At 41.4% G+C, this 16,904-nt stretch overlaps 1 protein-coding gene across 3 annotated transcripts in view; it reads left to right on the forward strand.

Moving 5' to 3' along the window:
* Positions 1 to 16,904, forward strand: part of mier2 (mesoderm induction early response 1, family member 2) — a 64,295-nt gene that overhangs the window by 18,857 nt on the left and 28,534 nt on the right. For 2 of the 3 annotated variants that reach the window (XM_061883187.1, XM_061883189.1), the window contains exons 3-8: positions 3,337 to 3,450; positions 11,164 to 11,275; positions 11,405 to 11,484; positions 11,562 to 11,631; positions 15,873 to 16,012; positions 16,144 to 16,225. In XM_061883187.1, coding sequence (XP_061739171.1) covers positions 3,337 to 3,450; positions 11,164 to 11,275; positions 11,405 to 11,484; positions 11,562 to 11,631; positions 15,873 to 16,012; positions 16,144 to 16,225 — 598 coding nt within the window. Of the gene's footprint in view, positions 1 to 3,305; positions 3,451 to 11,163; positions 11,276 to 11,404; positions 11,485 to 11,561; positions 11,632 to 15,872; positions 16,013 to 16,143; positions 16,226 to 16,904 lie in introns of all 3 variants that reach the window. The other variant, XM_061883188.1, reaches the window with a different exon arrangement.

The raw sequence follows: 16,904 nt of genomic DNA on the forward strand, positions 1-16,904 counted from the left end.
ATTGTGTCGCTGCATGTTAGTGCCTGTGTTGTTATCGTTGGAGGAGGTTGTGACAGCACAGTCCTACAAGGGGGCAGTACAGCTCTATGCTTTATTTTATATTTTATATATATATATATATATATATATATATATATATATATATATATATATATATATATATATATATATATATATTTAAATTACCGTAATTTTAAGAGTATAAGTCACTCCGCACCTGCCGAAAATGCATAATAAAGAAGGGAAAAAACATATATACGTCGCACTGGAGTATAAGTCACATTTTAGGGGGAAATTTTTTTGATAAAATCTAACACCAAGAATAGACATTTGAAAGGCAATTTAAAATACATAAAGAATAGTAAACAACAGGCTGAATAAGTGTACGTTATATGACGCATAAATAACCAACTGAGAAGGTGCCTGGTATGTTAACGTAACATATTATGGTAAGAGTCATTCAAATAACTATAACATATAGAACATGCTATACGTTTACCAAACAATCTGTTACTCCTAATCGCTTAATCCCATGAAATCTTATAAGTCTTGTCTCTTATGTGAATAAGCTAAATAATATTATTACAGTAGTCGTTCCTGAGTATATAAGTCGCACCCCCGGCCAATCTATGAAAAAACTGCGACTTTCAGTCCGAAAAATACGGTAATTAAACAATAATAATCCAAACTATGGAAATAGCGTGTGAACTAATATCCAAGAATGTGTGGTGTAGACTAGTTGTGGGAATTACTTGAGCGTTTTACCGTAGTGTTGAATCGAGAGCGGAGACAGAACAGAGGACTGGTCTGAGAGACAAGCGGGACGTCCGTAGGGCTGAGAGAGAGGCATCAAGAGGTCTGTGTCCAAGTGGGAGGTCAAGATCGAAGAAGCAGTCCGGGAAACACGACAAGACCCACAGCAACGTCAACATGGTAACGGAGGTTGTACGCCAACAGAAGATTATATTCGGCCAGGCATGGCAGGTTGTGCAGGTTTAAGAAGGCAGGTCTGATCATCTGCTCCAGATGTGCAGATTGCTGATCGCCCACAGCCTGGCTGATGCTGGGGCATTTCTCGGCGTGCTGCCCGCGGAGGTGCTGAACGACCTAGCTGCCGGGGGAAAGCGAGTTCGAGCCCGCACCGTGACACGTGTAACCGCTGTGATTTGACGCAATTAAGACAAAATTGTTGGCACTCACAAAGCCTGCTTGATTAGCATTGTTGTTGATGGGGAAGGGATCTGTGGTTCCTAACGTTACGTCACGGATCACGTGGCTGCTTCCTCATTATCTCGCATAATGGCTCGGGCATCTCCGTGCGATTGATACTACTTTGATCATATTTATTTATTCACAAGTCTTTTGATGGCATAAATCATATATTAAAGATGATAGCTTCAATGTAGAGGCAGCTTGTTTTTCCACTCTTCTCGTAAGTCATCCAACAGCGAAAACAATTATAATTTTTATTCCTGTCAGTCTAGATTTGTTGAGACACATATAGGACACGGGATATGTCCATATGTGCAGTGCGAGCACCTCTTTTGCACCTCCTTTTCAAGCGCGCTAAAAAAAGACGTAAAACCGCAATGAGTTTTGATCAATCCCATTGCGCGTGCTACTCAGTGGCCTAGTGGGTAGAGTGTCCGCCCTGAGATCGGTAGGTCGTGAGTTCAAACCCCGGCTGAGTCATACCAAAGACTATAAAAATGGGACCCATTACCTCCCTGCTTGGCACTCAGCATTAAGGGTTGGAATTGGGGGTTATATCACCAAAAAATTATTCCCGGGTGCGGCACCGCTACTGCCCACTGCTCCCCTCACCTCCCAAGGAGTGATCAAGGGTGATGGGTCAAATGCAGAGAATAATTTTGCCACACCTAGTGTGTGTGTGAGACAAACATTGGTACTTTAACTCTAACTTTGATATACTTGCATTTTGTCCTCCCAGTATTGGGGCCATGTTGACAATCACCATGTATTTTGCATGTTAAAGACCACAGAAACGCCAAATTCAGCTTACTGAACAGACACAATACATTTAGCAAAAGTTTGGTAGATGTGCTTTATTTTTGCTATCCACCCAAAGAACTACTCACCCCCAAGTCCTCCACACGACACCTCCGCTCCGGACTGGCTAACCTCCTCCAATCTCCGAGGACAAAGCTACGAACAAGGGGAGACCGGGGTTTCTGCTCCGCCGCTCCCAGTCTGTGGAACGCTCTCCCTGACCACCTGAGGGCACCTCAGACTGTGGATGCCTTTTAAAAAAGGCTTAAAAAAGCCTTTTTTTAGATGTATGCATACTAGTTCTAGCTATTAGGCTGTTCTATTTTTTTTATTATCTTTTTTATCCATCCATCATCTTCCGCTTATCCGAGGTTGGGTCGTGGGGGCAACAGCCTAAGCAGGGAAACCCAGACTTCCCTCTCCCCAGCCACTTCGTCCAGCTCTTCCCGGGGGATCCCGAGGCGTTCCCAGGCCAGCCGGGAGACATAGTCTTCCCAACGTGTCCTGGGTCTTCCCCGTGGCCTCCTACCGGTTGGACGTGCCCTAAACGTAGATCGACCGGTAAATTGAGAGCTTTGCCTTCCGGCTCAGCTCCTCCTTCACCACAACGGATCGGTACAAGGTCCGCATTACTGAAGACGCCGCACCGATCCGCCTGTCGATCTCACGATCCACTCTTCCCTCACTCGTGAACAAGACTCCTAGGTACTTGAACTCCTCCACTTGGGGCAGGGTCTCCTCCCCAACCCGGAGATGGCATTCCACCCTTTTCCGGGCGAGAACCGTGGACTCGGACTTGGAGGTGCTGATTCTCATTCCGGTCGCTTCACACTCTGCTGCGAACCGTATCTTTTTTATATTCAATTGAATTTTTTTAATACACTGTTGCACTTTCTGACACTTGTGATTTAGGGCTATATAAATAAACATTGAGTGTTTGACTTTGAGGTTTTTGCTCAATGTAAAGTGCTTTATACAAATAAAATATATTATTATTATTATTATCAAGTTTGCACACATACTGTAAAATAGGCACTAAGTCTAGCTATTTTATTGTCGCACAATGACTTAATTAAGAATACATTCTCTTTTTTATAGTTCCCCCCATTTCTTAATGCTTGCTGGTTTACTGGTCTTCTAACAGCTAATGTTGCCATCTAACCTTGAATGTTTGCAAAGCTCTCACTGATTTTTAAAAAAAAATTTTTTAAGGATTTACATGTTGCTTTCTTGAGTCAAGAATGTTTTTTTTTTAAGTAACTTTTGTCAAATGAAAGAAATCTAACTTTTATCAGGTCGCCATTCCTGTTTATTGTGTTTTTGTAGGCCAGCGAGCTGCCCTTGGAGGACCTGCTGGCACTTTATGGCTACACGGTGTCTGATCCAGCCAAGCAGAAGTGTCGTGTCGCCGCCAATCTGCCAGGCATGACTCTGGATAAGGTGAGAAGCCATACACAGGGTTTCCCCCCCCCAGGGTGCCACCATACATGAGTTGGAGGGGCGTGGTCAATATGACATCATCATTGATATGGTGTCATGATTAGATTAGCACTGTTAGATATAGTTTATTTCTTTCTTTTCTATTTTTTGTCCTATCCAGCTTCTCAGGCAAATCATATAGTAGATGTAGATGTCCATATCGGCTGTTCAGATTTACCTTACAAAAGAGAATTGTAGGATACTTCTATTGTTGCCTTATTTGTATTTGACTTTATTAATTGTATTTATATTATCATTTGGTGCAGCTGGGCTGGAGCAGGAGGGGATAGAAAGAGGGAAAAAAAGGAAGACAGAGGGGGAAAATGTGGGGACAAGAGAGGGATAAGACAGAGAGTCCAAAACAACAGCAAACACAACAATAACAACAACAACATTAGAGCAACATCAGCAAATAGTATATGTACAAATATGATGGTAAAAGTGATAGCAAAGAAGCAGTTAGTAAAATAAATAATAATACATAAATGACAATGAGCATTATTACACTACAAATGGAGCAATACAAATACCAATAAAAATAGCGCTATTGATAATGAACAATACCAATAATTGACCTCTATTATCAACAGTACAGTTGTTCAAATGCAACAATACATATACGTAATGATAACTAGAGATACAAAAGAATGCAGAAAGATGGAGGGGGAAAAGAGAAGCAACCTATATTAACCTTGTAGATTGTTATAGTAACAATATATATATAGATATAGTTCCTTTAGATTAGTGTTATCTAATAAAGTAATGGTTTAACTCATGAGATTATTCACAACAAATATTGCATTAATCACGCATATATGCAGATTAATTAATCTATTCCAACAATAAAATTGCATTTATGACCAAACATTAGGGTCTTTTTTTAAATTAAGTTAATTACAAAATTTCTGATGAGTACCTCTTGAAGCAATACTGGTACTCCAAAGGTACCAATTTGCAATATTTGTGTGTGTGTTAATGTTTGATGATTTTTTTAAATTATTTAATGGCAATGATGATTTTTTTTTATTATTTAAAAAAAATCAGCTGATTATGCTTACAGCTGTTCCGGTCTTTTATCTCTCTTTCGGATTACGTGAGTCATTTGCAATGCAGTTGCACTTCCAAGACATTAGATGGCAGTGCTGTATAGGCTGATTGATTGAAACTTTTATTAGTAGATTGCACAGTACAGTACATATTCCGTACATCCATCCATCCATTTTCTACCGCTTATTCCCTTTCGACGTTGCAGGGGGCGCTGGCGCCTGATTGACCACTAAATGGTAACACCGAAATAGGTTTTTCAACTTTAAGTCGAGGTCCACGTAAATCAATTCATGGCTAACTATGGCATGTGGTCTAATGAGGAAGTAGCTTTTACTAGGAAGTTGAATGTGTTATGTTGCGCCCTACAAAGTGTTTATACTGTATTTCGCTTATTGCACATCAGCTGTTTAATTGTCACATTCCTTTTAGTTTTACTTTCCATTATTATTGGGGCGGTATAGCTCGGTTGGTAGAGCGGCCGTGCCAGCAACTTAAGGGTTGCAGGTTCGATCCCGCTCCCGCCATCCTAGTCAATGCTGTTGTGTCCTTGGGCAAGACACTTTACCCACCTGCCCCCAGTGCCACTCACACTGGTTTAAATGTAACTTCGATAATGTGTTTCACTATGTAAAGCGCTTTGAGTCACTTGAGGAAAAAGCGCTATATAAATATAATTCACTTCACTTCACACTTCACTTTAAAACGGCTAAAGAAATGTTTAATGTACATCTAAAAAACACATCTGTCTTATGTACTGTATATTTAAAAATAAATATTTGTCATCATCCATCCATTTTTCTACCGCTTGTCCCTTTTGGGGTCGCTGGGGGTGCTGGATTCTATCTCGGCTGCATTCGGGCAGAGGGCAGGGTACACCCTGGACAAATCGCCACCTCAATAACATAAAGAGATGAATATTTTCCCTTATTATATTGTTCTTCTCTTTTTTTCAATTGTTGCTGCTTATTGTAAAATGTAACGCAGGCTATGCTATATTCTCTGAATGTTGGAAATTAGTTTGCCAAATATGTAAACAGTCATTTGAATTTTGAGGTCAAAAATAACTTGAGGTGGTTTATGGATATTCCCCCCAAAATGAAGTCTCTGTAAAACGAAGCACACAAGAAAATGTTTCAATGTATACGCATGAAGTGTACATACATGTAGAAATCATGTTCATTAAAAAATACAGTATGAGATTAACCGGGGAACAAAACAATACAATTATGCAGATGGAGGTTGGCTACAATGCTGCTAGCTTAATGCTAACGTGCAATGCAGCGGCTCATTGACAGGCTAACCAAAGTTAGCATGGCATACACATGAAAAGACAATCATTATCGCTCACATTCATAACTATTGACTATTTACAATGAAGCGAGCAATGTTAGGTAACACATGTTCGTAACAAGCACTTTTGTGGAATGCGGGAGGAAGCACCCGGAGAAAACCCTCCAGGCACGGGGGAACATGCATACTCTATACACACACACACACACACACACACACACACACACACACAGATGTCCGAACGGAGGTTGGAAGCCGCACACGGCATAACGTTTTTGTCAAAATGAGGGTAGAAATGCCTTAACTAACTTGAAATAATTTTCTCTTCAACTTTTTCTTGTCAACTCTGTTTAGGTGCGTGACCAAGCCATTTTGATACACATCTTTTTGCTTTGTTTTTCCCCCCCAAAAAAGCGCAAAGGAACAATTTTATGATATTTGAGATGTTTTTCAATCCAATCCAATCCACTTTATTTATATAGCACATTTAAACAACAATAACGTTTCCAAAGTGCTGCACGGCCATGTTAAAAACAATATTAAAAAACATTATGCTCCACCAATGACTGAATGAAAACAAAAAATAAAAAAATATAAAACCAATATAAAAAAACAATATAAAAACAAATATGATCAAAAAACATTTTAAAGGGTAAAATCAATTAAAACAGTAAAATAGAAATCAAAGTGTATAAAAAACACAGAGGACAACAGAGAACAGAGGACCACACAACTCACGTAGTGTTAAAAGCCAAAGAATAAAAGTGGGTCTTAAGACGAGACTTAATCAATCAATCAATGTTTATTTATATAGCCCCAAATCACAAATGTCTCAAAGGACGGCACAAATCATTACGACTACAACATCCTCGGAAGAACCCACAAAAGGGCAAGGAAAACTCACACCCAGTGGGCAGGGAGAATTCACATCCAGTGGGACGCCAGTGACAATGCTGACTATGAGAAACCTTGGAGAGGACCTCAGATGTGGGCAACCTCCCCCCCTCTAGGGGACCGAAAGCAATGGATGTCGAGCGGGTCTAACATGATACTGTGAAAGTTCAATCCATAGTGGCTCCAACACAGCCGCGAGAGTTCAGTCCAAAGCGGATCCAAGACAGCAGCGAGAGTCCCGTCCACAGGAGACCATCTCAAGCGGAGGCGGATCAGCAGTGTAGAGATGTCCCCAATCGATACAGGGGAGCGGTCCATCCTGGGTCTCAACTCTGGACAGCCAGTACTTCATCCATGGTCATCGGACCGGGCCCCCTCCACAAGGGAGGGGGGGACATAGGAGAAAGAAAAGAAGCGGCAGATCAACTGGTCTAAAAAGGATGTCTATTTAAAGGCTAGAGTATACAGATGAGTTTTAAGGTGAGACTTAAATGCTTCTACTGAGGTAGCATCTCGAACTGTTACCGGGAGGGCATTCCAGAGTACTGGAGCCCGAACGGAAAACGCTATATAGCCCGCAGACTTTTTTTGGGCTCTAGGAATCACTAATAAGCCGGAGTCCTTTGAACGCAGATTTCTTGCCGGGACATATGGTACAATACAATCGGCAAGATGGGCTGGAGCTAGACCGTGTAGTATTTTATACGTAATTAGTAAAACCTTAAAACACTCCACTGTGGAAGCAGTTTGAACACGGAGGGGCAGAGTGTTGCAGAGCTTAGGGCCGACCACAGAGAAGGCCCTGTCTCCCCTGGTCTTAAGTCTGGTCTAGGGCACCACCAGCTGGAACTGGCTCTCGGACCTCAGAGCGCGCGCAGGAGTGTAAATTTGTTGTTGTTGTTATTGTATAGGCATTTTCAAACGTATTTTGGCCGATAGTTTGTAAATTATAGACTGCCGTATTTTTCGGACTATAAGGCGCACATAAAATCCTTTCATTTTGTCAAAAAAATCGACGATGCGCCTTAAAACCCAGGGCGCCTAATGTAAGAAATAATTCTGGTTGTGCTTACCGACCTCAAAGCAAATTTAATTTGGTACATGGTGTAATGATAAGTGTGACCAGTAGATGGCAGTCACACATAAGAGATTGTGAAGTGAAGTGAATTATATCTATATAGCACTTTTTCTCTAGTGACTCAAAGCGCTTTACATAGTGAAACCCAATATCTAAGTTACATTCAAACCAGTGTGGGTGGCACTGGAAGCAGGTGGGTAAAGTGTCTTGCCCAAGGACACAACGGCAGTGATTAGGATGGCGGAAGCGGGAATCGAACCTGCAACCCTCAAGTTGCTGGCACGGCCACTCTACCAATCGAGCTAAACCGATACATGTAGACTGCAATATGATGCCAGTAAACAACACCGAAACTTTCAATGTTCAATTGAAAATGAAGAACATTACACACGGCAGTCAAAAATGTGTCCAAATGTTTTAGTATGACTTTGAAGCCGCACTGCTTGATGGATTGTCGGCCATTAAGGCTACCATAGTCAGAGATACAAGTATTACTATGGTGTGTGTATAAGGACCACAAAATGGCACCCATTAGCAGACATATTATTTGGCGTTTTGTTTCACAATATTATGCAAAACCAAGTTTTCTTACCGTCTGATACCTGCTGATGTGTATTTGAGATCTGCATAAGTTCTGAAAATTTGCGCAAGTCCGCCACTGAAGTCTGTGATGATGCCGTAGTCGATAAGCTTCTTCTATCTTCTTGTTATGTGACCCCTCTGTGGCCATTTCTGATATAAATTAGCATATGGTTCTAACTTATATCTCGCCATGAAAGCACTAAAACATACCGGTGTAGTGAGTTAACATTATTCACCCACTGAACTTTAGTTATCAGACAGTTCCGGTTGGAGGGTTTTTCACAGGACACATTTCCAGCGCTGTTGTTGCATTAGTGAGCCACGGTGCGCTCTATGGTCCAGAAAATACGTTCTATACAGTATATACATTCATACACTATTTACTATTGTATTTGTTTTCATTTAAACAAAACATTATTTATTATTTTGAAGTGCACAACAATCAATCCCATGTAAGGGAAACATGATACATTTCAGGTTCAAACACTGATGACATATATAAAACAGACAAAGAAGCAAGGAAGAAACAAAATTCAATTTAGCTCTATTGAGGAGAAATGTCTGGGCTGTATTATTTGTACAGTCTCCCACCACGCTCTGACGAAAGATTGTACGCCTCCTCTTTTATTTGGACTTTCCCTGATAGCAACAGCTAATTCTAAAGGAAGGGGTATCATAAACAGTCGTCACCTTTGGTTATAAAACAGTTCAAAGAAAAGGTGCCTGGAAGGGGGTCAGGTCCTGCTTTCTCTCCGCTTTGTAGATCTCGAGTCAAGATCTTCCTGTGGATTACAATAGCTCAAAGAAACCGACACCTTCATGTCGCTTCCCATCCTACACAGTGGAGTTTTACAAGCCTTTTGCTTGGTAGATCAAAGACAGATTTTCTCTGCTCGCCGGAACTCATTGAAACACAAAGTTTTGTGATAACGTAGATATTCGGTAGGTTGTGAGTTCAAACCCCGGCCGAGTCATACCAAAGACTATAAAAATGTGACCCATTGCCTCCCTGTTTGGCACTCGGCATCAAGGGTTCTAATTGTGGGTTAAATCAATCAATCAATCAATCAATGTTTACTTATATAGCCCTAAATCACTAGTGTCTCAAAGGGCTGCACAGACCACAACACAAACCACTACCACATCCTCGGCAGGCCCACATAAGGGCAAGGAAAACTCACACCCAGTGGGACGTCGGTGACAATGATGACTATGAGAACCTTGGAGAGGACGAAAGCAATGGATGTCGAGCGGGTCTAACATGATACTGTGAAAGTTCAATCCATATTGGATCCAACACAGTCGCGAGCGTCCAGTCCAAAGCGGATCCAACACTACCCAACACAGCAGCAAGAGTCCCGTTCACAGCGGAGCCAGCAGGAAACCATCCCAAGCGGAGGCGGATCACCAGCGCAGAGATGTCCCCATCAATGATTCCCGGGCGCTGCACTGCTCTTGCCCACTGCTCCCCTCACTTCCCAGGAGGTGATCAAGGGAATGGGTCAATTGCAGAGGACAAATTTCACCACACCTAGTGTGTGTGACGATCATTGGTACTTTAACTTTAACAATTTCTCTGACAATACATATTGCAGTTTCAGTTTAAAGGGGAACATTATCACCAAACCTATGCAGGCGTCAATATATACCTTGATGTTGCAGAAAAAAGACCATGTATTTTTTAACCGATTTCCGAACTCTAAATGGGTGAATTTTGGCGAATTAAACGCCTTTCTGTTTATCCGTCTTTTAGTTCTGACGTCACCGAGGTAATACACCCGCCATTTTTCATTTTCAAAACATTACAAACACCGGGTCTCAGCTCTGTTATTTTCCGTTTTTTCGACTATTTTTGGGAACCTTGGAGACATCATTCCTCGTCGGTGTGTTGTCGGAGGGTGTAACAACACTAACAGGGAGGGGTTCAAGTTTCACCACTGGCAAGAAATCTGCTGCCAGACCCCCATTGAATTTGCCAGAGTGTCTGCACATTTTACCGGCGATGCTAAGACAGACATGGCACAGAGATGTATGGATAACCTGCAGATGCATTTGCAACGATTAAGTCAACTAAATCACAAAGGTGAGTTTTGTTGATGTTGTTGACTTATGTGCTAATCAGACATATTTGGTCACGGCATGACTGCCAGCTAATCAATCAATCAATCAATCAATGTTTACTTCGATGCTAACATGCTATTTACGCTAGCTGTATGTACATTTGAAACTAGATACCCACATTTAATGCGAAACAAACACTTACCAATCGACGGATTTAAGTTGCTCCAGTGTCACAAGATGCGAAAGTCCTGATCATTTGGTCCGCACATTTTACCGGCGATGCTAATAAGGCAGCCATGCTATGGGCCACTTCATTAGGTACACCCATGCTATGGCCGAATAGCGTCAACAGCTTCAATTTCTTCTTCAATTTCGTTTTCGCTATCTGCCTCCATACTCCGACCTTCTGTTTCAATACATGCGTAATCTGTTGAATCGCTTAAACCGCTGAAATCCGAGTCTGAATCCGAGCTAATGTCGCTATATCTTGCTGTGGTAACCGCCATGTTGTTTGAATTGGCAGCACTGTATGACGTCACAGGGAAATGGGTAGTGGTTTCGAAGATAGCAAAAATAAGGCACTTTAAAGCTATTTTTAGGGATATATTTTGGAAAAAACTTTGAAAAACAAAACAAGCCACTGGGAACTGATTTTTATTGTTTTTAACCCTTTTGAAATTGTGATAATGTTCCCCTTTAAGCTTTTTTTTTGTCATCTCCAGAAGCAGATAACCGAGGACCTTTTCCAAGGAGAAGAGGGAGTCGAGTCCTCCGCTGATGAACTCACCCCTTCGGTCACTTCCACTACCTCTGACCTGCTTCGCCAGCTGCCTGGTAAGCCACTCGCAAAACGGAAAGAGTAAAGTTCCAGCACATCTCCGCTTTCCGGTCCCGAAAAAAGGACTAGAAGCGCTCAGACACAGTCGGTGGATCACCGAACCTTGTGGCGTTCTTCTCTCACAGCCGGCGACAAAGACACACCGGTCAGCTCATGTGACGAGGATTCGGACAATGTATCTCTTCCCTCCAATGAAGAACACAAGGTTGCAATCCCGCACCTTTTGGCCTGACTGCAGCAGCCTGACACGGACTTAACCAATGTCTGTGCCATCCTTCCTAGGAGATCATGGTCGGTTCCATGTACCAGGCAACAATCCCTCCACTCAGTCCCTATACTTACCAGGAAATAGGTAATCAATTAGTGCGACTTCTCTCATCCTCTGGCAGTTTCCCAACCTTTATCTAGCCAAGGCACAATTTCACACTAATGCTCTTGTTTGAAAGGCAACAGGTAGATACCGAGGTTAATAAAGTAGTGGATAAGCACTTAATAGTTCTGCCTGTCACTATACAACGTTAACATAGTTAGATTACTAAGTACTAAATAGGGTTGTCCCCATACCAATATTTTGGTACCGGTACCAAAATGTATTTCCATACTTTTTGGTACTTTGCTAAATAAAGAGGACCACAAAAATGGCATAATTGGCTTTAATTTAACAAAAAAATCTTCGGGTACATTAAACATATTTTTTTATTGCAATTTAGTCCATCCATCCATCCATTTTCTACCGCTTATTCCCTTTCGGGGTCGCGGGGGGCGCTGGCGCCTATCTCAGCTACAATCGGGCGGAAGGCAGGGTACACCCTGGACAAGTCGCCCCCTCATCGCAGATAGACAGACAACATTCACACTCACATTCACACACTAGGGACCATTTAGTGTTTAGTCCTTAAATAAAATAGTGAACATACTAGAAAAATTGTATTTTATTAGTATGTAAGCAAACAAAGTCTCCTAATTTAGCTGCTGATATAAGCAGTAACATTGTGTCATTTATCATTCTATTATTTTGTCAAAATTATGAGGAACAAACTGTAAAAAAATATTATTAATCCACTTTTTCATTTACTGTTAATATCTGCTTATTTTCCGTTTTCAACATGTTCTATCCACACTTCTGTTAAAATCTAATGATCACTTATTCTTCTCTTCTTTGATACTTGACATTAGTTTTGGATGATACCACACATTTAGGTATCGATCTGATACATAGTAGTTACAGGTTCATACATTGGTGATATTCAAAGTCATCATGTTTCCAGGGACTTTATAAACATAATATGAATTTGTGATGTTAAAAAAATGTATGTAATCATCGTGGTATTGACTAGATACACTCCTGCAGTTGGTATCATTACAGCAGATCTCAGGTGTAGATCCACCCATGGCATTTGTTTACATTGTGACGGCGGTGATCTATTGTATCCTACGGTGCGTAGTGAAGCATGTTTGGCTATTCCTCATCCTCCAGTGATATGGTACGTGTAAGAAACTTACTTTATTTGTCGCCATGGAGGCCAGGATTAGTGATTTAGAAGTAGCTAAAACATTGCAGACTGCGGATAGACTTTAGCTGCTAACTAGTTAGCCATGTCATAAAGCAGCTCTTCTTGAGAGTGTTTCAGTGTTATAACTTTCCTTTATCGTTAGTTCTTAAGCCAAAATGCATCCGTTCTCCCTTTTCTCTCCACACACTGTCTGCTTGTAAGTATGCTGTGTGTGTGCGCTGCCGAACATGCTCCTCTGCTTGTAAAACCAGCAATGACAACCCGCCGTCATACCGGTTAAAAAAAACAAACTGGGGTGAGCCGGGGGGACCGGTACTTTTTAGAGGTGGTATAGTACCGAATATGATTCATTAGTATCTCACCAGTATCAGTATACAATACAATCCTAGCAGTAAATAAGTCAGCATTTTCTGACCAATGAAGTTAAATTGGATCATTTCCTGGGGTCTCATGTACCAAGAGTTGCGTGGGTTTCCAACAAAATTTGGCGTATGCTCAAATGAAGAAAACGGCATACACACAAAAAGTTTCAGAGGTATTAAAGCAGGGGTGTCCAAACTTGGCCGCGTTCCCAAATATTGAAGGATGCGAGGGCCATTTTGTACGTTGAGGATACTAAAATCAGTACAGTGGAGGTCATTGTACGGTAAAGAACAAAACATCCACAGCTTAGCTTTGTGTTGTAGGTAACAAAGCGAATTACATTCATTAATGATTATTTTTTTATGATGAATGCATAATTAAATTATTTTTAACATTTTGAATGGTCTTGCATCAGAATTGTGCTGTAAAATGAACTTGCCTTACCTAATTTAACCCCTTTTTATCATTTACTAATATCATTATAGTACCACTAACTACAATTTAGCACATTTAGAAATGTAGCATAGTTTGCAAGGCATTCATAGACATGATCATGACAGCATGCATGGGACTCATAGGTGACTAAGTTTTATTTATTACTAGTTAAAAAATGTAATGTTTCCTAATTTTTGCGCTTTTTTTAAATTACACTTTTACAGTTTTTTAAATGTTAATATTTGAAAACCCACAACTTTTTACATTCTAGCAGACACTCTGTGCCAATAAACCTAATGTATCGGATCGGTATCGCGGATACCAGTCTGAATTTTACTCTGTATTGTAACGGAAAGAAAATCAGTGGTATCGCCCTAATCCAAGCACATTTAATTTTTTACACCCCAATCCTCGTAATATTGAGCGCACGTTTGTGTGTCCGGCGCGTGCCCCCTTTATTAATATGCAAATATATGGAAATTAGCCATGTGCCTAGGGTTCCACACTCTGTCCAATCTGAATTAGATACAATTTGTGTCATTTACAGCAAAATGTGTTCATCCAGTTGCTTGCTCACAGCCAGATTTAGAGTTTTGTATGAAAATTATTTAATGTTTGGTCCTGAATCTTATAGATTTAAACATATCTGTCAGCTTCAAACACCGATGACATCAATTAAACAGACAAGCAGCAAGGAATTAAACAGAGACAGAATTCAATTTAGCTGATTAAGGAGAAACGTCTGGGCTGTACTCTTTGTACAGTCTTCCACCACGCTCTGACGAAAGATTGTATGCCTCCTCTTTTATTTGGACTTTCCCTGATTACATGGCAACAGCTGTTTCTAGAGGAAGGGGGATCATAAACAGTCGTCACCTTTGGTTATAAAACAGTTCAAAGAACTTCGCTTTGTAGATCTTGGGTCAAGACAAAATCTTCCTGTGGATTACAATATATCAGGGGTAGGGAACCTATGGCTCGCGAGCCAGATGTGGCTCTTTTGATGACTACATCTGGCTCTCGGATAAATCTGAGCTGACACTGCTTAACACAAAAAGTAATGAATAATTCGACTTGTAATCACAGTGTTAAAAATAACATTAAAAATATAAAAATGCTCATGCGTTTGAATCCATCCATCCTTTTTTCTACCGCACTTGTTCAAGAAGTTGCCTTAAGGGTAAGATATAAGTTATGTATTATTGGTTAGTGTAGGGCTAGCCCTCCTGGGGGTTCTTCAGACCACCAAGCACCGACATGAGAGCCTGTTTCAGGGTTACAATAGTGTTTTATTTTTCAATAAGTCTCTCACTTGCTTTCCAGCAATTGTCTTTTTCTCTTTCGTTCTGGCTCGCACTCTTGCTCCAGCCCCAACCGCGTCTCTCCTCCTGGCTGCTGCTTATAAACAGAGCGACAGGTGATTAGATAACAAGGCTCAGGTGGGCCATTTATGCACCTGTTGCTGATTTCGAGGCCGGTCCTGGCAACAACCCGCTTCGCTGCAGACCTGCAGGCCACGCCACCTCCTAAGTTAGTTTCAGAATAACAACGTTATTACAAAGAATAAGAGACCTATTATACTCTAGAAATGTTGGTCTTACGTAAAAAGGCACACTTTTAGTTGTGTTCAGTGTTAAAATTATACCATATGGCTCTTACGTAAATACATTTTAAAATATTTGGCTTCTTGGCTCTCTCAGCCAAAAAGGTTCCCGACCCCTGCAATAGATCAAAGAAACTGACACCATCATGTCGCTTCCCATCTACAGAGTGGAGTTTTACAAGCCTTTTAATTGGTCGGATCAAAGACGGCTTTTGTTTACTCGCCAGGAACTCATTGAAACACAGTTTTGTGATAACTTAGATACAATTATTCTGACAATATCAAAAATGATACAAAATACTTTGACTCTTGTTTGATTACTCAATTTATTATTATAACCCAGGAGAGCTATTTACAGGAGTAGCCATGTGACACAAATTTGGGGCCATCCTTCAAATAATCGCCAAGATGAATTAATAGACGTCCTCACAAATCAAATGTTGACAACACCCGTACGACTACCTGGGTGTGTTGCCGGTAGAAATGTGCGCATGGGAACATCACACATTTCCACATTCAGTTCACTCTTGATACAGCTCAACTTTGCTGCGAAAAAGTGCCTAATCCCGGATTTTGTCTTAATACATGAGGCCCCTGCATAGTGATCTCCCACAGTGGTTGGGAATCACGTACTTCTCGCTATTTGGCAACCTGACTGTCCTGTTCTTCTGGCTTCAGCGTACAACAGCGGGGACCAGTTGTTGTGGAGACCAGGGGCTTTGACGGCGCAGGAAGTGGAGACGTTCTTGCTGAGAGCGCAGAGGCCGGGGGAAATGTGCAAACAGACGCGTACCGGCACCGCCCGAGACAACGAACAGGTACCGTCGCATGTTGGCGCCGCAACCCGTCACACGACACAGTCAAGCATTGACAGCAACTAAGTTTTAAAAAAAAAAGATTTTTAACTTATCGCTTCGTTTTTCCAACCTTTTTTGGTGTACATTGCCAGGCGCTGTATGAGCTGGTGAAATGCAACTTCAACACAGACGAGGCACTGCGACGATTGAGCTTCAATGTGAAAGTGTTCAGTGGTAAGTGTCGTTCAGCGTGGAGTGGCACTCGACCTCAGCCTATTCATGCCAAGTACAAGAAAACTGCGGATTTGCAATACTTGCTAGGTTTAATATGAAAAAATATTAATGATTATAAATTTTATTTGGGGGCTTCACGGTGGCAGAGGGGTTAGTGCGTCTGCCTCACAATACGAAGGTCCTGCAGTCCTGGGTTCAAATCCAGGCTCGGGATCTTTCTGTGTGGAGTTTGCATGTTCTCCCCGTGAATGCGTGGGTTCCCTCCAGGTACTCCGGCTTCCTCCCACCTCCAAAGACATGCACCTGGGGATAGGTTGATTGGCAACACTAAATTGGCCCTAGTGTGTGAATGTGAGTGTGAATGTTGTCTGTCTATCTGTGTTGGCCCTGCGATGAGGTGGCGACTTGTCCAGGGTGTACCCTGCCTTCTGCCCGATTGTAGCTGAGATAGGCGCCAGCGCCCCCCGCGACTCCGAAAGGGAATAAGCGGTAGAAAATGGATGGATGGATGGATTTTATTTGTAAAAGCACTTTACATTGAGCAAACAACCTCAGAGTACTACAGTGCCTTTTAAAAAAAACAAAACAACAACGATAGAACAACAAATAGCTACTCTCAACAAGTAAAATAAATCTAGAACAGTCTAATAGCTAGAACTAACACACATATATCTAAAAA

Source organism: Nerophis ophidion, linkage group LG22 (assembly GCF_033978795.1).
Source record: "Nerophis ophidion isolate RoL-2023_Sa linkage group LG22, RoL_Noph_v1.0, whole genome shotgun sequence".
NCBI lineage: Eukaryota > Metazoa > Chordata > Actinopteri > Syngnathiformes > Syngnathidae > Nerophis > Nerophis ophidion.